General features: G+C 54.1%; 4 protein-coding genes across 4 annotated transcripts; 1 reads left to right on the top strand and 3 right to left on the bottom strand.

The window, feature by feature from the left end:
- Positions 1–2,484: 2,484 nt before the first annotated feature.
- Positions 2,485–10,404, top strand: GUITHDRAFT_104774 (hypothetical protein; the record flags this gene model as incomplete). Its single annotated transcript, XM_005836168.1, has 10 exons — positions 2,485–2,513; positions 2,555–2,605; positions 2,658–2,747; positions 2,792–5,567; positions 5,779–6,749; positions 6,842–7,586; positions 7,798–9,197; positions 9,244–9,607; positions 9,653–9,716; positions 9,839–10,404. 10 exons carry the CDS (start codon positions 2,485–2,487, stop codon positions 10,402–10,404), a joined length of 7,056 nt encoding a protein of 2,351 aa, XP_005836225.1.
- A 53-nt stretch (positions 10,405–10,457) lies between these two features.
- GUITHDRAFT_93321 (hypothetical protein) lies at positions 10,458–12,043 on the bottom strand. The gene is made up of 7 exons (XM_005836169.1): positions 11,866–12,043; positions 11,675–11,819; positions 11,569–11,622; positions 11,294–11,433; positions 10,978–11,246; positions 10,880–10,931; positions 10,458–10,833 (listed from the first exon to the last, which is right to left on the bottom strand). Exons 1-7 carry the CDS (start codon positions 11,899–11,901, stop codon positions 10,507–10,509), a joined length of 1,023 nt encoding a protein of 340 aa, XP_005836226.1. The 5' UTR covers positions 11,902–12,043; the 3' UTR covers positions 10,458–10,506.
- Positions 12,044–16,801: 4,758 nt separating this feature from the next.
- Positions 16,802–19,526, bottom strand: GUITHDRAFT_104776 (hypothetical protein; the record flags this gene model as incomplete). Its single annotated transcript, XM_005836170.1, has 14 exons — positions 16,802–16,849; positions 16,929–16,968; positions 17,105–17,166; positions 17,319–17,368; positions 17,437–17,512; positions 17,745–17,803; positions 17,888–17,924; positions 18,000–18,069; positions 18,353–18,615; positions 18,659–18,898; positions 18,943–19,110; positions 19,173–19,323; positions 19,372–19,458; positions 19,513–19,526. 14 exons carry the CDS (start codon positions 19,524–19,526, stop codon positions 16,802–16,804), a joined length of 1,365 nt encoding a protein of 454 aa, XP_005836227.1.
- A 1,021-nt stretch (positions 19,527–20,547) lies between these two features.
- On the bottom strand, positions 20,548–23,275 carry GUITHDRAFT_104777 (hypothetical protein; the record flags this gene model as incomplete). Its single annotated transcript, XM_005836171.1, has 14 exons — positions 20,548–20,595; positions 20,675–20,714; positions 20,851–20,912; positions 21,065–21,114; positions 21,183–21,258; positions 21,491–21,549; positions 21,634–21,670; positions 21,746–21,815; positions 22,099–22,361; positions 22,405–22,644; positions 22,689–22,859; positions 22,922–23,072; positions 23,121–23,207; positions 23,262–23,275. The coding sequence occupies 14 exons, from the start codon at positions 23,273–23,275 to the stop codon at positions 20,548–20,550; spliced, it is 1,368 nt and encodes a 455-aa protein (XP_005836228.1).
- Between the last annotated feature and the right edge of the window lie 1,770 nt (positions 23,276–25,045).

Consider the following 25,045-nt stretch of genomic DNA (forward strand, 5'->3'; position numbering starts at 1 on the left):
CCTCTCTTTCCGCCTGCTTCTTCCCTTGTCCCTCCTCTGCTCCTGACGCCTCCCCCTCCTCCGGCCTGCGCTTCTGATGTGCCCGCTCTGTCCTGCTGCTTGACGTCCGTACCCTCCCTTGCAATGTCATCACGTTGCGGAGCAGTGAGCAGCAGTCCTCTGCTGCTGATGATGATGATGATTGACGTCGCGGTCGCTCCTCCATCCTGTCGAGGTACGCGCGCTGCTGCGGGCTGAGAGTGAAGGCGGGGCGATGTGCTGGGGGATAAGAGAAGGAGAAGCTGGTGATGGTGATGGTGAAGGAGGAGGAGGCGGACATGGCAGTAGAGGAGAAGGACGTGTGTCAAGGAAGGCTGGTTCGGTTGGAGGGACACAGGGAGCAGAGGAGGGAAAAAGCCGCGAGGTAACGTGACCGGGAGGGAGGTAACATGACCCTTGCGTCGATTCGCGATGGAGGTACCGTGATGGCCTCTTCGATCAGTCATCGCTGACTTTTGACTCTCATCATGCTAAAAAAAGAATTACGGAGGTGAAGGAGTCGCTCAGGCAGCATTGAGAGCCCCAGGATGTAACTGCAGATCTGGTGCAAAGGATTATTCAGAATCAGACTTGACTGCAACGCATTGACAGCTCCATCAAGCCTCTGTGCGCCTAGACACGAGACCGTAGTGAAGATCAACCCCGATCGTCCCTACGACTAGACAACGAAGAAGACCCTTGTGCATCCCCTCAGGGTACTTGAGAGGCTTGAGAAACGGTTGCTCGACTTCTGCTTACCTCGTATCGACAAGGAACACACGGTCAGTTCTTTGCTTGGGCCATATGAACATCTGAACAGCAACTATCAATCACAGAAGCTTTCTACCATCCCTCTCAAATCCCATCAGGCTCCATGGAGGCCATCGCTTCAAGGCAGCGCAGTCCTTTCCCTGGTTATGCATGCAGAAAGCCATACAGGCAGCCTTACACAAGAGCCCATTCATTACATACCCAAATGCCCTCTCCGTTATTCTCCCTTCTCTCTCTCTCTCTACATGCGTCTCCTCTTCACCTCACTGCCCTCTCTTTCCGCCTGCTGCTTCCCTTGTCCCTCCTCTGCTCCTGACGCCTCCCCCTCCTCCGGCCTGCGCTTCTGATGTGCCCGCTCTGTCCTGCTGCTTGACGTCCGTACCCTCCCTTGCAATGTCATCACGTTGCGGAGCAGTGAGCAGCAGTCCTCTGCTGCTGATGATGATGATTGACGTCGCGGTCGCTCCTCCATCCTGTCGAGGTACGCGCGCTGCTGCGGGCTGAGAGTGAAGGCGGGGCGATGTGCTGGGGGATAAGAGAAGGAGAAGCTGGTGATGGTGATGGTGAAGGAGGAGGAGGCGGACATGGCAGTAGAGGAGAAGGACGTGTGTCAAGGCTGGTTCGGTTGGAGGGATAGAGGGCTGAGGAAGGAAAAAGCCGCGAGGTAACGTGACCGGGAGGGAGGTAACATGACCCTTGCGTCGATTCGCGATGGAGGTACCGTGATCGGGTCATCGCCTCTCATCACGCCTCTCCGTCAAGCCTTTTAGAAGGAGAAGCTGACAGTGATGGTGATGGTGAAGGACAGAGGACATGGGCCGAAAGAAGTAGTGACTTTACTAAGTTACTCTTCAATGCCAGGGTATGCCGCAGTGCTCGGGCTACTGCCGTAGCGGCCCGGTGCCGGGCACGGTAAAAGTTCACCCGGGTTCTCAGTCTCAGCGGCTCGCCACTGCGGCAGTGGCGTACGCGCTGGCAGGCTGATGATCATCGACTGAGTTTGTAAACTGAGAGTCCGGGGTGGCAACTAACTTGCTTTCAGAGAGAGGCTACTGAAGTAGATGTTTGTAGCCTGAGCGCCGCTCAGTGTCACTTCAGTGACAGTGACGGGCCGGCCCGGCCGACCGTTCCGAAGCCACTGTGACACCGTAAGTTACCCGGCGATTCATTGACTTGCTTTTCCAAAGCAGTACGGTACACTGCTGACTCAGGGCCCGGTGGTCCAAGACCCGTGACCGTCTCCGCGCCGTGCGACCGGGCGGCCCCACCGTCGAGGACTCCGGGAGTATCGAACCGAGTCCGTTACATTTGGAATGATTTTGAAACCGCCGCGGATGACACTGGCCCTATTCAGATGTTTCAGTGAGCTGTTAGCCCGTTTTAGTGAGTCGCTTTCAGTACCCTCCGGTCTGCCGCACCTCGCGGTTTGACCCGCGCCGCAAATAGAAGATGGCAGGCAGGTGACAACTCAAGGCCTAGTGGGCACGTTGATGATGGAGGAAGACGTTGAGGAAGGAAACTCAGGGGGTTATGGTTCTTTGTTTGACACAAGACTCCAAAGACATCATCATACGTATGAGCTCTTGGTCACGAGAAGAAAATCCTTCCCATCACGGAGATATGGCGCGGGTTTATCCATCGTCGTAGCGCTCACAGTCTTGGTGTCTTTGCTGACACAAACGAATCGAGACCCTTATGTCTATCGATCTCAATCACAAGAGTCTGTCAGCAACCTGCCAAACATTTCGCTCAATCAAAACCTCAGCACCCGCAGATTGATCAACGTCACGTCCCTGCAAAACAAGTCTGCGCTCAAGTAACTCATCGAAGATTGTCTGTGCAAGCTTCTCGTAACTCTCTGCTTTTAGGGACAGCAGTTGGGATGTCAATTGGGGCCTGAAAAATCCAGTCACAGGAGTCGATCGAGCGCAATGCGGCGACTCTGTGGGGTGGGGAAGGTGAGCGTTTGCCGTTCGTCGAAGTATGCTGACTAGGTTTGAAGTTGGGGGAGCACGGACAAGGAAGCTGTCAACAGGTTCCATGGGCAAGTCGGTCAAACTTATACCGTGGAATGTCCAGATGGCTGCGACAATGCCGGCCCGGTCTGGGGCTGCGGCACGTTCCTTGACGACAGCTCAATCTGCAAGGCAGCGATTCTAATGGGAATGGCTTCGAAAGACAAGAGCTCAGTGGTATCCTTTCAGTTAGTTGAGCCTCTGATGCAATATCCTGATTGCAAGAAGAATGGCATATCAACAGACAGTTGGATGTGGTATGAGTGGAAGAAAGCGAGCAAAGTTGATAAAGTCCAGAGCTACTGCCCTGCGGGATGGCTCAATACGCACACCATAGACCAACCATGCGAGGCTCTCCTAAGAAAGTATCGATGGGACTGTAAGATCAGCCATGACATTGAACATTGCTTTGGGGTGAGAGCATTTCAATTCGTCCAGGCATCGACTCCTCCCTCCGTAAATCCGCCTTCGGGACAATTCATCGGAACAGTGAAAGTAACTGTAACAGCTCCTGCTGGAGAAAGAATTCTTTGCACCACCGATGGAAGCGATCCCAGAATCTCGGATGCATTGTTTGACAACCTTGTTTCGGGACAACAAACATTTGAGCTGAAATCAGAGGGAAAGAACACTCTCAAGTGTCAAGCCATCGCCAGCGGATCTGCGGCAAGCATCATCATCGTTCGAGAGTATGAGGTCCTCACAAAGCTCCCTGCACCCTCGTTCGATCCAAATGGAGGGTCTTTTGTGGAAGAGGCTCTTGTCGTGATCTCTTGCAGTGTTGCAAATGTTGTGCTGAAGTACTACTTGGACGAGAACCAACCATCCATGGCAAAAGTGTATAATGGCCCCGTTCGAATCCAAACGACTGGTAGCAAAATATTTGCGTATGCAACTGGTCATCCAATTTTGAAAGATAGTGACATTTCAGCTTCCAATAGTTTCTTCATCCAAGCCAAATCGCCAGGTATAGCTTTGCCGGGCGCTATTTCAGTTGGATTTGCTATTGTAAACGTCACGGTTCAGCGTCCTGATGAGCAAGCTTTCTGCACGTCTGATGGAAGTACACCGACCCGATTATCGAATAGATGTGATCAACATGGAATCATGGTGATGAATAACCATGCTCGAGTCAAAGCTTTGGTTGTTGGCAACGATGTTATGCCATCGAATATTACTACTTCAGACTTGATAACGATCCGATCCTACGCTCCTGTGATTGAACCAGACGGAGGTAGATTTCAGGATATGGCCGAGGTTTCATTGGACTATCCAGCCCCTGGATTGTATAAGATATATTTCACTCTGAACGGAAGGGATCCTGACGCAAAATCATCAGAATATACCACAGCGATTTCAATCGTCGAAACGCGGACAATTGTCAAAGCATTTGCTATCTCAGGAGACTTGGAGCCTAGCTTAATTTCTGTGTCAGACCCATACATCATTCTTTCACTAAGCCCAGCCTTGCAGCCCCCAGCAGGGCAATACGTTGACCAAGTAACAGTGACCTTGATATGCACTGATCCAACAGCAAAAATTTTCTATACGCTGGACGGGAGGGATCCAAACACAAATTCAGATCAGTACAAATCTCCCATTGTGGTAAAAAATAATGGAACGTACTTGCGGGCAATCTCAAAAAGCCCTAAAAAAGATCCCAGCGAGATAGTACAAGCTGAATACTCAATCAAAACAGCGACACCTCAATTGACAGGAGCTGAGGGAGCTCACGAGACAGTAGCTGAAATCCATGCTACGTGCACAAGTCAGAATGCAAAACTGTATTATACCTTGGATGGAAGTATACCAAATCAATTTTCGCAGCGAGCACAAAACAACAAAATTCAAGTAAAAGCAACTGGATCTCAAGTCAAAGTAATAGCCATCAGCGACAGGAAAGAAGCAAGCGATGTAGTCACCACAGACACCATCGTTGTATCTACGGCTATACCAACGATAATACCAAATGGAGGAGATTTTGTTGACGTCGCGACTGTCAGCATATCCAGCGCAACGCCAGGGGCAGAGATCTACTACACCCTCGACGGCTCGACCCCCACCGCCCAATCAAGAATGTACGTCGCGCCTGTTCTCGTGGAGTCGACGGACGTGGTCGTCAAGGCCATGGCGAGGCATCACCTGCTGGAGGACAGCGAGGTCATCAGCTCGGATGTCTTCCACGTTCATGCCTCGGTGCCGACGTTCGAGCCTGACGGAGGCTCGTTCGTAGAAAGCGTCGAGGTGACCATCTCGTCCGCCACTCCGGGCGCTGAGATCCGATGCACGACCGACGGGTCCGAGCCGTCTGAGACCACCAGCGTGTGTCAGAACCCCGTCACCATCTCGACGACAGGAGCGGTCATCAAGGCGATCGCGACCAAGCACGAGCTCTCGCCGAGCGAGGTCGCGGTGCTGCAGGCGCCGTTTGTGATCAAGGCGATGGCGCCATCGTTCTCGCCGGACGGGGGGACGTACGTGGAGTCGGTGAAGGTGACGCTGTCGTCGCAGACCGCGGGGTCTCGCATCTACTACACCCTGGACGGCTCGACGCCGACGGCAGAGTCCAATCTGTACGGCGAGCCGATCGAGCTGGAGGGGACCGGCACCGTCGTGCGGGCGGTGGCAGTTGCAGAAGGGAAGGCCCCGAGCGAGGTAGCAGAGTCGCGGGAGTACGTGATCGAGACGTCGCCGGTAGAGTACGAAGCGTCGGGAGACGCGTGGGGAACGGCGACGGCGTCGGAGAAAGGCTTCATCGAGGAGGTATGCAGGCCCGCGCGAAGAGGAGGTCTCAGAGAGGCGTAGGCGTGTAGCGAGGCAGCAGGGAGGGCGCGGTGGTAGACCAAGGCAAGCGAGGCGACGAGGAGGGGGCGAGGGGCCACGATGAAGGGTAGAGAGGATCGAGAGGGCAGGGAGAGGAGAGAGGCTTGGGAGGGGAAGGCGGGTACGAGGCCCTGACGCGACGTCCGTGCAGGCCAAGATCACGATGACGAGCAAGACTCCAGGAGCTCAGATCTACTACACCATGGACGACAGCAACCCGACCGTGTCGTCGACACGATACGACGGGGTGGCCGTGGTTGACAAGGTCTACGGAGAGCGCGTCGTCAAGGCCATCGCCGAAGCGCCAGGGAAGGCCCCCAGCTCGGTGACCACGTCGGTGATCTTCGACGTGTTCCAGCGGGAGAAGAAGCCGCGGCTGCTGCCGGACGGCCCCGGGCCCTACGTCACGAGGGTCAAGGTCAGCATAGAGGCCCAGCCAGGCGACTCGGTACGCTACACCACCGACGGGTCAGACCCGTCGAGCTCGAGCACGGCAGAGGAGTACAAGGAAGGCTTCGACATTGACGCCATCGGGGTCACGGAGGTGCGGGCGGTGGCATCCAAGGCAGGGATGGCGGACTCTCTGCCGATGGTGCAGAGCTACACAGTCCTCGAGCAGGTCAAGACGCCCACCATCAGCCCATCGTCGGGGCTCTTCACTCACGAGGTCGACATCACCCTCGCCTGCGCGACGCAGGGGGCCTCCATCCACTACACCACTGACGGGAGCGAGCCCAACGCTGCGTCCCCGGTCTACACGGGCCAGCCGATCACCCTGACAGACGACGGGACAAGACAACAGTCTTTCGAGGTGAAGGCGATAGCGATCAAGGCTCCGAGCATGGGAGACAGCGAGGTGGCTCAGTCGGGCGCCATCACGGTACAGCCGCAGGTCATGACGCCGGTGATAGAGCCGGCAGCTCCAGGACCGTACGAGGACGGGGTGAACGTGACTATCTACTGCAACACCCCCGGGTCAACCATCTACTGGACAGACGACGGGTCCACGCCTACGAAAGAGTCCAACGTCTACACAGGCGGCAGCATCGCCGTCAAGCAGACGGGGGTCGAGATACGGGCAGTCCCGAATATGGGGGACTCGGAAGTAGTTTCTTCTCCATCGTATCACCTTACCCTTTCGCCTCCTGTCATCTATCCCGATGGAGGAACCTTCATTGAGACTGTTGATGTTCATCTTTCGTGTAAGTTTCCAGGCCAGGGGCAGAGATCTATTACACCCTCGACGGCTCGACCCCCACCGCCCAATCAAGAATGTACGTCGCGCCTGTTCTCGTGGAGTCGACGGACGTGGTTGTCAAGGCCATGGCGAGGCATCACCTGCTGGAGGACAGCGAGGTCATCAGCTCGGATGTCTTCCACGTTCATGCCTCGGTGCCGACGTTCGAGCCTGACGGAGGCTCGTTCGTAGAAAGCGTCGAGGTGACCATCTCGTCCGCCACTCCGGGCGCTGAGATCCGATGCACGACCGACGGGTCCGAGCCGTCTGAGACCACCAGCGTGTGTCAGAACCCCGTCACCATCTCGGCGACAGGAGCGGTCATCAAGGCGATCGCGACCAAGCACGAGCTCTCGCCGAGCGAGGTCGCGGTGCTGCAGGCGCCGTTTGTGATCAAGGCGATGGCGCCATCGTTCTCGCCGGACGGGGGGACGTACGTGGAGTCGGTGAAGGTGACGCTGTCGTCGCAGACCGCGGGGTCTCGCATCTACTACACCCTGGACGGCTCGACGCCGACGGCAGAGTCCAATCTGTACGGCGAGCCGATCGAGCTGGAGGGGACCGGCACCGTCGTGCGGGCGGTGGCAGTTGCAGAAGGGAAGGCCCCGAGCGAGGTAGCAGAGTCGCGGGAGTACGTGATCGAGACGTCGCCGGTAGAGTACGAAGCGTCGGGAGACGCGTGGGGAACGGCGACGGCGTCGGAGAAAGGCTTCATCGAGGAGGTATGCAGGCCCGCGCGAAGAGGAGGTCTCAGAGAGGCGTAGGCGTGTAGCGAGGCAGCAGGGAGGGCGCGGTGGTAGACCAAGGCAAGCGAGGCGACGAGGAGGGGGCGAGGGGCCACGATGAAGGGTAGAGAGGATCGAGAGGGCAGGGAGAGGAGAGAGGCTTGGGAGGGGAAGGCGGGTACGAGGCCCTGACGCGACGTCCGTGCAGGCCAAGATCACGATGACGAGCAAGACTCCAGGAGCTCAGATCTACTACACCATGGACGACAGCAACCCGACCGTGTCGTCGACACGATACGACGGGGTGGCCGTGGTTGACAAGGTCTACGGAGAGCGCGTCGTCAAGGCCATCGCCGAAGCGCCAGGGAAGGCCCCCAGCTCGGTGACCACGTCGGTGATCTTCGACGTGTTCCAGCGGGAGAAGAAGCCGCGGCTGCTGCCGGACGGCCCCGGGCCCTACGTCACGAGGGTCAAGGTCAGCATAGAGGCCCAGCCAGGCGACTCGGTACGCTACACCACCGACGGGTCAGACCCGTCGAGCTCGAGCACGGCAGAGGAGTACAAGGAAGGCTTCGACATTGACGCCATCGGGGTCACGGAGGTGCGGGCGGTGGCATCCAAGGCAGGGATGGCGGACTCTCTGCCGATGGTGCAGAGCTACACAGTCCTCGAGCAGGTCAAGACGCCCACCATCAGCCCATCGTCGGGGCTCTTCACTCACGAGGTCGACATCACCCTCGCCTGCGCGACGCAGGGGGCCTCCATCCACTACACCACTGACGGGAGCGAGCCCAACGCTGCGTCCCCGGTCTACACGGGCCAGCCGATCACCCTGACAGACGACGGGACAAGACAACAGTCTTTCGAGGTGAAGGCGATAGCGATCAAGGCTCCGAGCATGGGAGACAGCGAGGTGGCTCAGTCGGGCGCCATCACGGTACAGCCGCAGGTCAGGACGCCGATGATAGAGCCGGCAGCTCCAGGACCGTACGAGGACGGGGTGAACGTGACTATCTACTGCAACACCCCCGGGTCAACCATCTACTGGACAGACGACGGGTCCACGCCTACGAAAGAGTCCAACGTCTACACAGGCGGCAGCATCGCCGTCAAGCAGACGGGGGTCGAGATACGGGCAGTCGCCGTCGCAGACAAGATGGCCGGCAGCGAGGTCGCAAGCTCAGGCGTGTACGACGTCACAGCGGCGAAGCCAAGCATCAAGCCGGACGGAGGAGATTTTGTAGACGTCGCGACTGTCAGCATATCCAGCGCAACGCCAGGGGCAGAGATCTACTACACCCTTGACGGGTCAGTTCCAACTGAGCAATCGTCGAGGTACACAGTTCCGATCTCCTTGTTCTCGTCTGCTCGTGTCAGTGCCATCGCGTTCAGCCCTGGAGTGTTGGCGAGTCCTGTCGTGTTGTCCGAGGCTTTCAGGATCCTACCGCACCCTCCCTTGTTCTCCTCGTCCGGCGGTTTCTTCCTAGACGAGGCCAAGGTTTATATGTGGAGCCCAACCAAAGGACGAAATTCGCTGTACCACCGACGGTTCGATTCCTACTCTAGACACTGCCGTTTGCCCTTCGTCTCTGACGATCCGTCGATCTGGTACGATCGTCAAGGCCATCGCAACTCTTGATGGAGGGGAGGACAGCTTGGTCAATTCAACATCGATCTTTTACATCAAGACAAGTACCCCCATGTTGTCCCAGAACGGCGGGGAGATCGATGATTCGGCCTTCATCAATTTCATCCATCCCTCCAAGGACGCCAAGTTCTTTTGTACTTTCAATCAGCTTCTGCCCAAAGAGCAGTATGCTCCGTGTGGAAGCTCAGTCTACGTGAATGAGACAGGGACTGTCTTGTCGTTCTATGCAGCAGTCGACGGGCAGATAGCCAGCGCCATCAGTCACTCGCTCAAGTTCATCGTCATGGCTGGCAAGTGCACTTTCTTCGCCATCGGCAAGTTCATGCCGGGAGCGAATCAGACGTATCGGATCGAGTACTTCGTGGACGAGGTGAGGGAGGAGCTGAGGCGGGCCTCTTGCCTGACGCGACTGCAGGCCTGGGTGATCATCGGCTCGCGCACTCCGGGAGCGAAGATCATGTACATCACGAACAAGATGTGTAAGTCAACTCTGCTCCCTAAGTTACACCGCTCCTTAAGTCAAAAGTCAAACCCGTTCCCTAAGTCAACCCCGTTCCAAACACCCTCCCATAAATTCATTTTGCCTAACGCCTCTTCCCAGCTTGGTACTCGTACGACCCGGAGGAGAAGCAGGACTGCTGCTACGGCTACCACAACTTCTACAAGCCCATACAAATCTGGGCCAAGGGATACCCGACGGTCATCACGGCGGTGGCCTCGGCTCCGGGCAAGACGAGGTCAAGAACATTCTTGTCGCCCTTGTACAAGCTCTTTGAGCAGCTGAGAGACCCTGTGATTGAGCCTGCTGGGCCTGGGCCCTTCAAGGACCTCGTCGAGGTAGACCTCCTCCTCCCCATCATCATCATCATCATCATCATCGTCGTCGTCATACTCACGCTGCCCCCGCAGGTCTCAATCGGAAGAATCAAAGCAGGAAGCGTCCCGGTCGTGGTACGATACACGCTGGATGGGTCAGAGCCATCGTGCTCGTCGGGAATCGTCTACACGAAGCCGATTTTCATCAGCAAGATCGGGGAAACAACGTTAAGAGCCATCGGATGTGCGCCCCCGGTGGACATGGGAACTGACGAGTCTGCGTTGAGCAAGAATGGCTACACGGACTCGCGCGTGGTGACAACGAGCTACATTGTACAAAAGAGCTCATAGGAAAGAGCATCTGCTGGTTCAAAGTAGCTTGCGCGCCTTTGTTTATATATGTTCATCGCACTTAATGTAATGACATGTCATAAAAATTGTTTGCGGGATCTGTCAAATCTTCGAGACCATGCCTCCCTGCACTACAATCCCCCGAGTCTCGCCATGCTTCATCACCTCAAAATCCGTAGGCTTCATCTTCCTCCTCTCAAGCTCCGCCTGCACCACCTTGGGAGGATCCAACACGTGCTCCAGCGCCTTCTGCCGTAGCGTACCCCAGTGGCAGCCAACGCTCCAGCTCGATCCGAGGGCCAGGTGGATCTGCACCGCGTCCTCAGGAGAGGCATGATGGTCCTTCATGAACTTGCGGGGCAGGTACGCGCCTATGGGGATCAGCGAGCAGTGGATCTTTCCCACCCTCCTCCTGATCTCTTCAAACACCTGCCGGCAAGTCTCAGCCTTAACAGCGCCCGGCACACGATCATACAGGGCAGTGCGCAGTGTCTCCGGCGAAGAAGAAAGTCGGGCCCCCGGCATCCCTATAAGCAACGTCAAAGGGGTCCCGGCCCGCCCGTGGGCACCCACCTGACGACCCAGCTGCACCATAAGGTCTTGCAAGCATCGAAGGGAGTGCGGGCGGACCAGTGCTGACAAGGCGTGCACGTGATCTGCAGCAACGAGCTTGAGAGGGCGAGCAGCCAAGGCTCGGAATCCTCTACCTCTACGTTGCTCTTGCCGAACTTGACAGACTGCCACCAGTCCATCTCCACAACGTTTGTGATCCCTTCCCCCAAGAACCACTCCTTCAGCCCTAGCCCGACGTACCACACGGGGCCGTTGCCGAGCTTCCTGACCTGGAGGAGATCCGGGTGAGCGAAGAGGATGGGCAGAGGTCACAGACCGTGTCAAGGTCAAGGTGGTCGTAGTGGCTGTGTGAGATCACGACGAAGTCGATCTTGGGGAGTTTTTCAACTCCGAAAGGAAGCTTCGCATACCGCCAGGGTCCCATGAAAGGCACGGGAGACGCGCGGTTGGAGAAGACTGCGAAAGGAGGTTGGCTGGACATCAAACGAGAAGAAAGGAGGGTGCAGGGGGAAGGGGGGAGACGGAAGGTGGAAGGCGGGGGGGTAGCAAGGAGCAGGGGGCAGGGGGTAGCAAGGAGCAGGGGGGAGCTACCAGGATCCGTGAGAAAGTTCAAGCCGCCTATTTGGACGAGGAAGGAGGAATGACCTGCAGGAGAAGAAGGATTGAGGAGGAGGAACCGGATCAAGAGCAAGGTGACCGATCCAAGTGAGCGTGATGGAGCTTGGCGGTGGAGCGCTGATCAAGTTCCAGTTGGTCTGACTGAGCGGGAGGTACTTGTCGAGCTCCTCCTGCGACGGGAGAGACGCTCTCTTGGTCTTCGACTCGTACATGAACTTGAGCACCTTCATGCAAGATTAGGTGAGAGGAGGAGAGAGGGGCGATGGTGACCTTGAAGGCTTTCCCTTTGAACATCTCGTGATCCATCCAAGGATTCACGAACTTTCCCTGGTTCTTCTTCGATGCAAAGTCATCTCCCAACGAAGCCTCCGAGTCCAGTTTGGTCACGACTGAGGTAGGGAGCCATGCGCCCCCGTCGAACTCATCCTGCAGCCTGCGGGTCTTGATTGGACGAGCCATCGCTACTACGCAGCTCCTGCTCTCAATCAGCTCGACAAGTTCATATCCCTCCTCTACCCGTGTCTTCCCCTCCTATGCTCATAGCTGCATCACCAACCCCACATCGTCTCCTTCTCTTTTGTTGTCAGTCTACTCCTCCTCTCTTACCTCTTTTCGCTCTCTGGCTCGGCTGCTGCAGTTGAGGCAAAGCAATTCAGTTGCTCAACTGCAGCTGAGTTTTTGTAAGACAACCTGTTCTACTTGTGAGAGACGAAAACAGACCTCCTCCTTCACATAATCTCAAGGTTATGCCTCCCTCACTCGCTCTCCCTCCCTCCCTCCCTCCCTCCCTCCCTCCCTCCCTCCCTCCCTCCCTCCCTCCCTCCCTCCCTCCCTCCCGCCTTGCGCATTTCCGCTCAAGTTACTGTGGTTTAAGTCCGTCTTTGTTGCACCGGCACAGTTCACTGAGCCGGGCCGGGGAACCCGGGCTGTGCCGCGCGGCCGTGCTTTCGAGTCGGCCAGAGTTTAGTAGTTTAGTACGGCGGCGCGGGGCCCGCCCGGGGCGAGTCCGGCGCGTCACCGTCTGGCCTGACTGCCCTTCTCTGTGACCCGTCTGCGTCATATCAGATCATGACCCCTCTTGGAGCTTTGAAAGCGGGTGTGACGGGGTGTAGACGTTTTCCATGCTGACGAGACTAACTCTTCTGAGCAGATACGCACACAGAGTTTCATGCGCTGAAACTAGACACAAGCACGTGTCCTTGCAAAAGTGTTTCTTCGTTGCAATTGCTTTCTCACTCGCACTCACACATATCGCTACTCCAAGGAAGAGACTCATCAACTCCCTTCCTGGATCAATGCAAGAAACTCTTCTGCTCTGGCATCTGAGACTTTCCAGCCTCCCGGCCAAACAGGGACAAGGTTCCTCTTCTGCATCGACACTTTGCTTCAGCGCGTGAGCTCACAAGGAAATTTGATCACGTCATGGACTTTGAGGATGGTCTCGAGCGCGCTGCGAGCCCTACCAGTAGATGGAGTCAGAAACAGAGGGAGCGAGAACCGTCGAGACAGCCAAGGCAAACGATTGAGGGAGGCCAGGAGAGGCGAGGCAAGCACAAGGATACAAGAAGAAACAAGGGTTCTGCCTTGCAACTCACAAGTTCAAGTCGCCGAATGAATCTTGGTCCCAATAGTGCTGTTGAGCGATGTGAAACAGGAGCTTGCAATCACGGTCAGTCAAGAAGCAAAGCGGAAGGAGGCAGACGAGGTCCCAGGACAACAGTGCTTCACCGCTCTGCTATGAGGAAGACTCGACAAGCAGGCTGTCGTCGTTGCAAGCGCCTTTTCAGGGGTCAAAGTCGTGTCGCTCACTATGCTTCTATAGTCCAAGACGGCCATGGCCAACTCGTGCAAGGCTGGCTCTGCCGTCAAGTCAGCAGACGGTTCGCGAGCGAGAGCAACACAAGTTGATCGGGGAGAAGAGTATCACTTGACATGAGGGTTTTGACTAGGTTGGGGCTCTTCTTGATCGCCAGGACAACTGGTCTGAGGCACTTTGCTGCTTCCTGAAGAGAAATCAAGACGGAGGGAGAAGGGCCACCAGACTGCTCCTCTCAGTCGTACCCCTCGCACCTCGCTGCCCGGCCTTGTCTATTGTTCCCACCCTCCTACTCTCTTCCATCGTCACACACCGCTGCTGCCTCTGCCTTTGTGCAGCTTTTCTGCTCCTCCCTTCCCCTTCTCCCTCACCACCACGACGCGCCTCTACTCAAGCATTGTCGCTAGCCTCGTTATTACCCTATAGCGCATCTGCTCCTTGAGGATCTCACTTTGGCCTCGGAGGCGAGCGATGCTGACTGTGAGGGAGTCAGCTGACAGGCTACACAGCGAGAGGAGGCCGACAACCAAACAGGAGGAGATGAGCCGAGATCTGTCCTTACCTTCATCGCTCAGCGACCAGTCTGCTGCATCATACATCTACATGTACAGACATGAGACTGGGTTTAACAGACGAGCAAATAAAAGAAGCGTTGCAGCGGATAATACTTGTACCTCGTCCAGAATCGCTTGTGCACTTTGGAGATCTTCTTCATGAAAGCATTTCCATGCTAACAGGATCTTGCTGTTGAACGAATATCAGCTATATACTCCTCCATCTCCACATTGGCATCCGCATCATCATCATCATCATCATCATCATCATCATCATCATCAGCAGCAGCAGCAGCAGCAGCAGCAGCAATGAAAACAGTAATGACAACAACAACAAAATCAGCCCACCAGCAGCAGTGACAACAACAGTAGCAGCAGCAGCATCAACAGCAACTATGCTTTCATCTCCATCATCCACAGTCTCCTCTCACCCTCGACTCGATCTTGAAAGGTATGGCTCGACAGACTCGATCTTGTCGATGCCCTCCTTCCACATGAAGGGATGTTTCCACATTTTCAAGTAGCCGAACGACGGACAGATGCTCGCTGAGGGGTACGGATCTAGCAGCTCCCAGTCTCGACACGCACTGGTGCAGAGAACGACTCCATGCAAAGCCTTGGCTTCATCGGAAGAGCAGATGCTTTTCATCTGCTTCTCCAACTCCATGAATGACACTTCGCCGATTTCCGTTCTCTGCCAGCAGACACTCAAGAGCAGCGGGTGCCTTCCGCGGTACCTCGCAGTTGATTTTGATCAGCAGACTCTTTGCCATGGCGGAGGTGGTGTCTAGGGAGACCACCTCCTCAGCCTCTGAGAAGAACTTCGAGAGGATCCTGGGATACTCAAAGTCCTCGTCTCCGATCTTGAAACTCGTCTTGATCATCTGCTGGCATTGCTCGTTGTCAAAGTTGAGATCCCATAACAAGGAAAGACGCTCATATCTGGCCGGGAATGATTTCTCATTTATCTGTATAGCCTGATGAGCAACAAAAGTCACAGGGTAATAACACCGGGAATATCGTCATCTCCAACAACAACAACAACGTCGTCGTCGTCGTCGTCGTCGTCGTCGTCGTCATCGTCATCGTCATCAATATCAACATCCACAACAACGTCGTCGTCGTCGTCGTCATCATCATCATCATCATCGTCATCATCGTCATCGTCGTCATCATCATCATCATCGTCATCATCACCAACAACAACATCAACAACAACAATAACGTCGTCGTCGTCATCATCATCATCATCAACATCAACAAAAACATCCACAACAACAACAACAGCAACATCAACATGCACAACCACAACAACAACATCCACAACAACAACAACAGCAAAAGCAACATCAACAGCAACAACATCCACAACAACATCAACAAGACAATCCTCTTCTCCCTTCGTATCCAGCTTCATCACACATTCAATGGTGATGAATGTGGCCAATATATTTAACCTACTTTTGAAAGCAATTTGAAGGCAGCCACGTAATCCTTTTCATCCTTCACAAGTTTGCGAGCACTCAGAACCAGGTTCTTTACTCCCATGACTTCGGATCTTGCGTCACTGTTTCCAAGCAAATCACTGCCATCGCCTCCTCCCTTCAGGGACCTGCACTGCAGCAAACCCAGCCCACGTGTCTTGATGTAGTGAGGAGACCAAATCTCACTGCAGCTCTTACACTTGCTGACCCCTTTGCATTCAAACAGCTGCTTCACCAGCAGCAGCGCACTGAAACAGCTATTCCTGAGCCTTCCCGCTCAGGTAACCCCGTCAACTCCCCACTCAATCGACTGATACCTGACAAACACCATGTGCAGACGGTTTGGAGCGAAAACACGTTCCAACAAAACACGGCACCTGTTGAGAGCCAGATCAAAAAGTCGACATTCCAAAGCAGACCCAAAGCACCACAGTCACACCGGATTGTCCTGGTCCTCCTGTTTGTCCTTCCTCTGCTCGTCGTTCTTCGTCCTCGTTCACTTTGAGGGAAATCTGTGGAGGCTATTTCCCCTCGGTAGGTTCGTCCGCGGCTCGCAGTTTTTTAATGCCGGTTCACAATTTTTTATGTGCAGTCTACAGTTTGTTTTCTGTGAGAACTATAAAGCTGACGGGCCATCAGTCCAAGTCTCGAAATCTTTGCGGGAGCTGAAACTGATTTGAAAATGAGACCGCAGCACCTTTTGTGCGCTGACACTGCATCTGCCGCAATCTTGGCTGTAGGGGGATGTAGGGGGGAAGAATTCCCCTCGGTAGGTTCGTCCGCGGCTCGCAGTTTTTTAATGCCGGTTCACAATTTTTTATGTGCAGTCTACAGTTCGAATATGATGACATGCATGAAATACTATGAGTCGAGTCGGATGCTCTCCAAGACGCGATTGAAACCTCGATCCTTTTCCTTGCAGTCGGACTGTCGCCCAAGAATACATCTTCGTTCCTCCACTCATCGGCGTGTCAAATAAGAGAAGCTCGCGCTTACAACTCCCTGACACGATTCAAGCATGCACAAGTGGCCATAACACTCTTTGCTCTCGTCGGACTCGCACGGATGAATGATGGGGCCTGCGCCACCAGAACAAGGAAATTGCGCATGCCGCGATCAAACCATGACCCCTCTTGGAGCTTTGAAAGCGGGTGTGACGGGGTGTAGACGTTTTCCATGCTGACGAGACTAACTCTTCTGAGCAATGGCTACTTCTCAGTCTCGTTTCATGCGCTGAAACTAGACACAAGCACGTGTCCTTGCAAAAGTGTTTCTTCGTTGCAATTGCTTTCTCACTCGCACTCACACATATCGCTACTCCAAGGAAGAGACTCATCAACTCCCTTCCTGGATCAATGCAAGAAACTCTTCTGCTCCGGCATCTGAGACTTTCCAGCCTCCTGGCCAAACAGGGACAAGGTTCCTCTTCTGCATCGACACTTTGCTTCAGCGCGTGAGCTCACAAGGAAATTTGATCACGTCATGGACTTTGAGGATGGTCTCGAGCGCGCTGCGAGCCCTACCAGTAGATGGAGTCAGAAACAGAGGGAGCGAGAACCGTCGAGACAGCCAAGGCAAACGATTGAAGGAGGCCAGGAGAGGCGAGGCAAGCACAAGGATACAAGAAGAAACAAGGGTTCTGCCTTGCAACTCACAAGTTCAAGTCGCCGAATGAATCTTGGTCCCAATAGTGCTGTTGAGCGATGTGAAACAGGAGCTTGCAATCACGGTCAGTCAAGAAGCAAAGCGGAAGGAGGCAGACGAGGTCCCAGGACAACAGTGCTTCACCGCTCTGCTATGAGGAAGACTCGACAAGCAGGCTGTCGTCGTTGCAAGCGCCTTTTCAGGGGTCAAAGTCGTGTCGCTCACTATGCTTCTATAGTCCAAGACGGCCATGGCCAACTCGTGCAAGGCTGGCTCTGCCGTCAAGTCAGCAGACGGTTCGCGAGCGAGAGCAACACAAGTTGATCGGGGAGAAGAGTATCACTTGACATGAGGGTTTTGACTAGATTGGGGCTCTTCTTGATCGCCAGGACAACTGGTCTGAGGCACTTTGCTGCTTCCTGAAGAGAAATCAAGACGGAGGGAGAAGGGCCACCAGACTGCTCCTCTCAGTCGTACCCCTCGCACCTCGCTGCCCGGCCTTGTCTGTTGTTCCCACCCTCCTACTCTCTTCCATCGTCACACACCGCTGCTGCCTCTGCCTTTGTGCAGCTTTTCTGCTCCTCCCTTCCCCTTCTCCCTCACCACCACGACGCGCCTCTACTCAAGCATTGTCGCTAGCCTCGTTATTACCCTATAGCGCATCTGCTCCTTGAGGATCTCACTTTGGCCTCGGAGGCGAGCGATGCTGACTGTGAGGGAGTCAGCTGACAGGCTACACAGCGAGAGGAGGCCGACAACCAAACAGGAGGAGATGAGCCGAGATCTGTCCTTACCTTCATCGCTCAGCGACCAGTCTGCTGCATCATACATCTACATGTACAGACATGAGACTGGGTTTAACAGACGAGCAAATAAAAGAAGCGTTGCAGCGGATAATACTTGTACCTCGTCCAGAATCGCTTGTGCACTTTGGAGATCTTCTTCATGAAAGCATTTCCATGCTAACAGGATCTTGCTGTTGAACGAATATCAGCTATATACTCCTCCATCTCCACATTGGCATCCGCATCATCATCATCATCATCATCATCATCATCAGCAGCAGCAGCAGCAAGCAGGCAGCATCAACATCCTCCTCTTCCTTCTCATCATCATCATCAGCAGCAGCAGCAGCAATGAAAACAGTAATGACAACAACAACAAAATCAGCACCACCAGCAGCAGCGACAACAACAGTAGCAGCAGCAGCATCAACAGCAACTATGCTTTCATCTCCATCATCCACAGTCTCCTCTCACCCTCGACTCGATCTTGAAAGGTATGGCTCGACAGACTCGATCTTGTCGATGCCCTCCTTCCACATGAAGGGATGTTTCCACATTTTCAAGTAGCCGAACGACGGACAGATGCTCGCTGAGGGGTACGGATCTAGCAGCTCCCAGTCTCGACACGCACTGGTGCAGAGAACGACTCCATGCAAAGCCTTGGCTTCATCGGAAGAGCAGATGCTTTTCATCTGCTTCTCCAACTCCATGAATGACACTTCGCCGATTTCCGTTCTCTGCCAGCACACACTCAAGAGCAGCGGGTGCCTTCCGCGGTACCTCGCAGTTGATTTTGATCAGCAGACTCTTTGCCATGGCGGAGGTGGTGTCTAGGGAGACCACCTCCTCAGCCTCTGAGAAGAACTTCGAGAGGATCCTGGGATACTCAAAGTCCTCGTCTCCGATCTTGAAACTCGTCTTGATCATCTGCTGGCATTGCTCGTTGTCAAAGTTGAGATCCCATAACAAGGAAAGACGCTCATATCTGGCCGGGAATGATTTCTCATTTATCTGTATAGCCTGATGAGCAACAAAAGTCACAGGATGATAACAACAATAACAACATCAACAACAACAACGTCGTCGTCGTCATCATCATCATCATCATCAACATCCACATCCACAACAACAACATCCACAACAACAACATCAACAACAACATCCACAACAACAACAGCAACAGCAAAAGCAACAACATCCACAACAACATCAACAAGACAATCCTCTTCTCCCTTCGCATCCAGCTTCATCACACATTCAATGGTGATGAATGTGGCCAATATATTTAACCTACTTTTGAAAGCAATTTGAAGGCAGCCACGTAATCCTTTTCATCCTTCACAAGTTTGCGAGCACTCAGAACCAGGTTCTTTACTCCCATGACTTCGGATCTTGCGTCACTGTTTCCAAGCAAATCACTGCCATCGCCTCCTCCCTTCAGGGACCTGCACTGCAGCAAACCCAGCCCACGTGTCTTGATGTAGTGAGGAGACCAAATCTCACTGCAGCTCTTACACTTGCTGACCCCTTTGCATTCAAACAGCTGCTTCACCAGCAGCAGCGCACTGAAACAGCTATTCCTGAGCCTTCCCGCTCAGGTAACCCCGTCAACTCCCCACTCGATCGAATGATACCTGACAAACACCATGTGCAGACGGTTTGGAGCGAAAACACGTTCCAACAAAACACGGCACCTGTTGAGAGCCAGATCAAAAAGTCGACATTCCAAAGCAGACCCAAAGCACCACAGTCACACCGGATTGTCCTGGTCCTCCTGTTTGTCCTTCCTCTGCTCGTCGTTCTTCGTCCTCGTTCACTTTGAGGGAAATCTGTGGAGGCTATTTCCCCTCGGTAGGTTCGTCCGCGGCTCGCAGTTTTTTAATGCCGGTTCACAATTTTTTATGTGCAGTCTACAGTTTGTTTTCTGTGAGAACTATAAAGCTGACGGGCCATCAGTCCAAGTCTCGAAATCTTTGCGGGAGCTGAAACTGATTTGAAAATGAGACCGCAGCACCTTTTGTGCGCTGACACTGCATCTGCCGCAATCTTGGCTGTAGGGGGATGTAGGGGGGAAGAATTCCCCTCGGTAGGTTCGTCCGCGGCTCGCAGTTTTTTAATGCCGGTTCACAATTTTTTATGTGCAGTCTACAGTTCGAATATGATGACATGCATGAAATACTATGAGTCGAGTCGGATGCTCTCCAAGACGCGATTGAAACCTCGATCCTTTTCCTTGCAGTCGGACTGTCGCCCAAGAATACATCTTCGTTCCTCCACTCATCGGCGTGTCAAATAAGAGAAGCTCGCGCTTACAACTCCCTGACACGATTCAAGCATGCACAAGTGGCCATAACACTCTTTGCTCTCGTCGGACTCGCACGGATGAATGATGGGGCCTGCGCCACCAGAACAAGGAAATTGCGCATGCCGCGATCAAACCATGACCCCTCTTGGAGCTTTGAAAGCGGGTGTGACGGGGTGTAGACGTTTTCCATGCTGACGAGACTAACTCTTCTGAGCAATGGCTACTTCTCAGTCTCGTTTCATGCGCTGAAACTAGACACAAGCACGTGTCCTTGCAAAAGTGTTTCTTCGTTGCAATTGCTTTCTCACTCGCACTCACACATATCGCTACTCCAAGGAAGAGACTCATCAACTCCCTTCCTGGATCAATGCAAGAAACTCTTCTGCTCCGGCATCTGAGACTTTCCAGCCTCCTGGCCAAACAGGGACAAGGTTCCTCTTCTGCATCGACACTTTGCTTCAGCGCGTGAGCTCACAAGGAAATTTGATCACGTCATGGACTTTGAGGATGGTCTCGAGCGCGCTGCGAGCCCTACCAGTAGATGGAGTCAGAAACAGAGGGAGCGAGAACCGTCGAGACAGCCAAGGCAAACGATTGAAGGAGGCCAGGAGAGGCGAGGCAAGCACAAGGATACAAGAAGAAACAAGGGTTCTGCCTTGCAACTCACAAGTTCAAGTCGCCGAATGAATCTTGGTCCCAATAGTGCTGTTGAGCGATGTGAAACAGGAGCTTGCAATCACGGTCAGTCAAGAAGCAAAGCGGAAGGAGGCAGACGAGGTCCCAGGACAACAGTGCTTCACCGCTCTGCTATGAGGAAGACTCGACAAGCAGGCTGTCGTCGTTGCAAGCGCCTTTTCAGGGGTCAAAGTCGTGTCGCTCACTATGCTTCTATAGTCCAAGACGGCCATGGCCAACTCGTGCAAGGCTGGCTCTGCCGTCAAGTCAGCAGACGGTTCGCGAGCGAGAGCAACACAAGTTGATCGGGGAGAAGAGTATCACTTGACATGAGGGTTTTGACTAGGTTGGGGCTCTTCTTGATCGCCAGGACAACTGGTCTGAGGCACTTTGCTGCTTCCTGAAGAGAAATCAAGACGGAGGGAGAAGGGCCACCAGACTGCTCCTCTCAGTCGTACCCCTCGCACCTCGCTGCCCGGCCTTGTCTGTTGTTCCCACCCTCCTACTCTCTTCCATCGTCACACACCGCTGCTGCCTCTGCCTTTGTGCAGCTTTTCTGCTCCTCCCTTCCCCTTCTCCCTCACCACCACGACGCGCCTCTACTCAAGCATTGTCGCTAGCCTCGTTATTACCCTATAGCGCATCTGCTCCTTGAGGATCTCACTTTGGCCTCGGAGGCGAGCGATGCTGACTGTGAGGGAGTCAGCTGACAGGCTACACAGCGAGAGGAGGCCGACAACCAAACAGGAGGAGATGAGCCGAGATCTGTCCTTACCTTCATCGCTCAGCGACCAGTCTGCTGCATCATACATCTACATGTACAGACATGAGACTGGGTTTAACAGACGAGCAAATAAAAGAAGCGTTGCAGCGGATAATACTTGTACCTCGTCCAGAATCGCTTGTGCACTTTGGAGATCTTCTTCATGAAAGCATTTCCATGCTAACAGGATCTTGCTGTTGAACGAATATCAGCTATATACTCCTCCATCTCCACATTGGCATCCGCATCATCATCATCATCATCATCATCATCATCAGCAGCAGCAGCAGCAAGCAGGCAGCATCAACATCCTCCTCTTCCTTCTCATCATCATCATCAGCAGCAGCAGCAGCAATGAAAACAGTAATGACAACAACAACAAAATCAGCACCACCAGCAGCAGCGACAACAACAGTAGCAGCAGCAGCATCAACAGCAACTATGCTTTCATCTCCATCATCCACAGTCTCCTCTCACCCTCGACTCGATCTTGAAAGGTATGGCTCGACAGACTCGATCTTGTCGATGCCCTCCTTCCACATGAAGGGATGTTTCCACATTTTCAAGTAGCCGAACGACGGACAGATGCTCGCTGAGGGGTACGGATCTAGCAGCTCCCAGTCTCGACACGCACTGGTGCAGAGAACGACTCCATGCAAAGCCTTGGCTTCATCGGAAGAGCAGATGCTTTTCATCTGCTTCTCCAACTCCATGAATGACACTTCGCCGATTTCCGTTCTCTGCCAGCACACACTCAAGAGCAGCGGGTGCCTTCCGCGGTACCTCGCAGTTGATTTTGATCAGCAGACTCTTTGCCATGGCGGAGGTGGTGTCTAGGGAGACCACCTCCTCAGCCTCTGAGAAGAACTTCGAGAGGATCCTGGGATACTCAAAGTCCTCGTCTCCGATCTTGAAACTCGTCTTGATCATCTGCTGGCATTGCTCGTTGTCAAAGTTGAGATCCCATAACAAGGAAAGACGCTCATATCTGGCCGGGAATGATTTCTCATTTATCTGTATAGCCTGATGAGCAACAAAAGTCACAGGATGATAACAACAATAACAACATCAACAACAACAACGTCGTCGTCGTCGTCATCATCATCATCATCATCAACATCCACATCCACAACAACAACATCCACAACAACAACATCAACAACAACATCCACAACAACAACAGCAACAGCAAAAGCAACAACATCCACAACAACATCAACAAGACAATCCTCTTCTCCCTTCGTATCCAGCTTCATCACACATTCAATGGTGATGAATGTGGCCAATATATTTAACCTACTTTTGAAAGCAATTTGAAGGCAGCCACGTAATCCTTTTCATCCTTCACAAGTTTGCGAGCACTCAGAACCAGGTTCTTTACTCCCATGACTTCGGATCTTGCGTCACTGTTTCCAAGCAAATCACTGCCATCGCCTCCTCCCTTCAGGGACCTGCACTGCAGCAAACCCAGCCCACGTGTCTTGATGTAGTGAGGAGACCAAATCTCACTGCAGCTCTTACACTTGCTGACCCCTTTGCATTCAAACAGCTGCTTCACCAGCAGCAGCGCACTGAAACAGCTATTCCTGAGCCTTCCCGCTCAGGTAACCCCGTCAACTCCCCACTCGATCGAATGATACCTGACAAACACCATGTGCAGACGGTTTGGAGCGAAAACACGTTCCAACAAAACACGGCACCTGTTGAGAGCCAGATCAAAAAGTCGACATTCCAAAGCAGACCCAAAGCACCACAGTCACACCGGATTGTCCTGGGCCTCCTGTTTGTCCTTCCTCTGCTCGTCGTTCTTCGTCCTCGTTCACTTTGAGGGAAATCTGTGGAGGCTATTTCCCCTCGGTAGGTTCGTCCGCGGCTCGCAGTTTTTTAATGCCGGTTCACAATTTTTTATGTGCAGTCTACAGTTTGTTTTCTGTGAGAACTATAAAGCTGACGGGCCATCAGTCCAAGTCTCGAAATCTTTGCGGGAGCTGAAACTGATTTGAAAATGAGACCGCAGCACCTTTTGTGCGCTGACACTGCATCTGCCGCAATCTTGGCTGTAGGGGGATGTAGGGGGGAAGAATTCCCCTCGGTAGGTTCGTCCGCGGCTCGCAATTTTTTAATGCCGTTTCACAATTTAACTATAAAGCTGACGGGGGCGGGGGGCGGGCACTGTGTCCGTGACGCTGATCGGATGGCGTGACGCCCGGCCAGTACTTGTGTGACTGAGGCTTTCGGAGGGGCCTCTACGGGGCACTGATGGAGTTGACGCGACGGTGCCAGTGATTGGTGACCACTGCCGCCGGGTGTCTGAGTCCGCCGGAGCCCGCGGCCCGGGCCTCGGATCCGGGCCGGCGCCGGCGCCGGCACTGTTGGGCCCGACGGTTGCCAGTTGGACCTGGCCCAGTCACTCAGGGCCAACCCGGGCCCCCCGCAGTGCCGCAGTGCCGCCCGCTGCGGCCCGGGCCGCGGGGGGCCCTGGGGCCCGCCGCCGGCTCAGGGTCCGCCAGGTCCGCCGACCCTCAGGCTGGCACTGCCGCTGAATGCGGCGGCGGCCCGGCGCGGCCGGGGCTCCGGCCCGATTGCCCGAGTCCGGCACTAGCCTCGGCTGGGTGAAGTTCACGGTACGAAAGAGTCCGATCCTGGGGTTCCGATTATACATAATTATGCATAATATAATATATAATCGATAGCATTAGGCGTCACATGACTTCATTATGATCAAATTATATACAAATCTATATAAGTGTCCACGTGATGGGAGGGTGGGGTTTTGATGACCAAAGGAGGGTAGGGGGTGCTGCGGGTTCTGAAAATGTTATGAAGGAGGGGTATCTTGAGACTATCCTGGAGGGGTCAGTGTTTAGCACATGAGGTGCATTTGCTGAGGGTGGGGTAGTCCGAGGTATGTCAGACCAGAACCATGAGCGGGTACCCCCACCGAGATACAGATGGTTACCGAGGACCCCTCAATTATCCCTTATCCACCCCTCTTATGTACATTGAAACCGGTCTGCTGGAATGGATTACCCCTCGTTTTCACCTTCCCACCCCACCCCGCCATAGTTCCTTCCCGCCTGTCAATGCATCCGCCGCGGTTGCCGCTGCTTGAGGGCAGAGGAAGAAGGGGAGGGCAGTGGAGGAGGAGAGAGGAATGCGAGGAGAAGGATGATGGGAAATGATGGAGATCGATCGGAAGACGAAGAAGATGTATGAAAAGACTCAATGACGGTTCCAGATGAACGAAGGAGACGGGTTGGAATTCTAACCGTTCCAAGGGGCTTGCGGCAGACCACTGATCCCTTATCAAAGGAGAACAAGCTGCACCAGCAGCAACAAGTCGTGAGCCAAATGAAAATAGACGGTTCTCTTCTGAAGGAGGAGCTCCTAGAGGAACCTAGTACCGCTAGCTTCAGCCAAAGCA

This window comes from Guillardia theta (genome assembly GCF_000315625.1).
Source record: "Guillardia theta CCMP2712 unplaced genomic scaffold GUITHscaffold_18, whole genome shotgun sequence".
NCBI classification, from domain to species: Eukaryota; class Cryptophyceae; order Pyrenomonadales; family Geminigeraceae; genus Guillardia; species Guillardia theta.

Coding starts and splice junctions, on each gene's coding strand:
- GUITHDRAFT_93321 (XM_005836169.1), bottom strand. CDS start 11,901: ATGGATCACGAGATGTTCAAAGGGAAAGCCTTCAAG. Junction 11,623..11,674: donor CATCACGCTCACTTGGATCG/GTCACCTTGCTC, acceptor CTTCTCCTGCAG/GTCATTCCTCCTTCCTCGTC. Junction 11,434..11,568: donor GAACTTTCTCACGGATCCTG/GTAGCTCCCCCC, acceptor CTCCTTTCGCAG/TCTTCTCCAACCGCGCGTCT.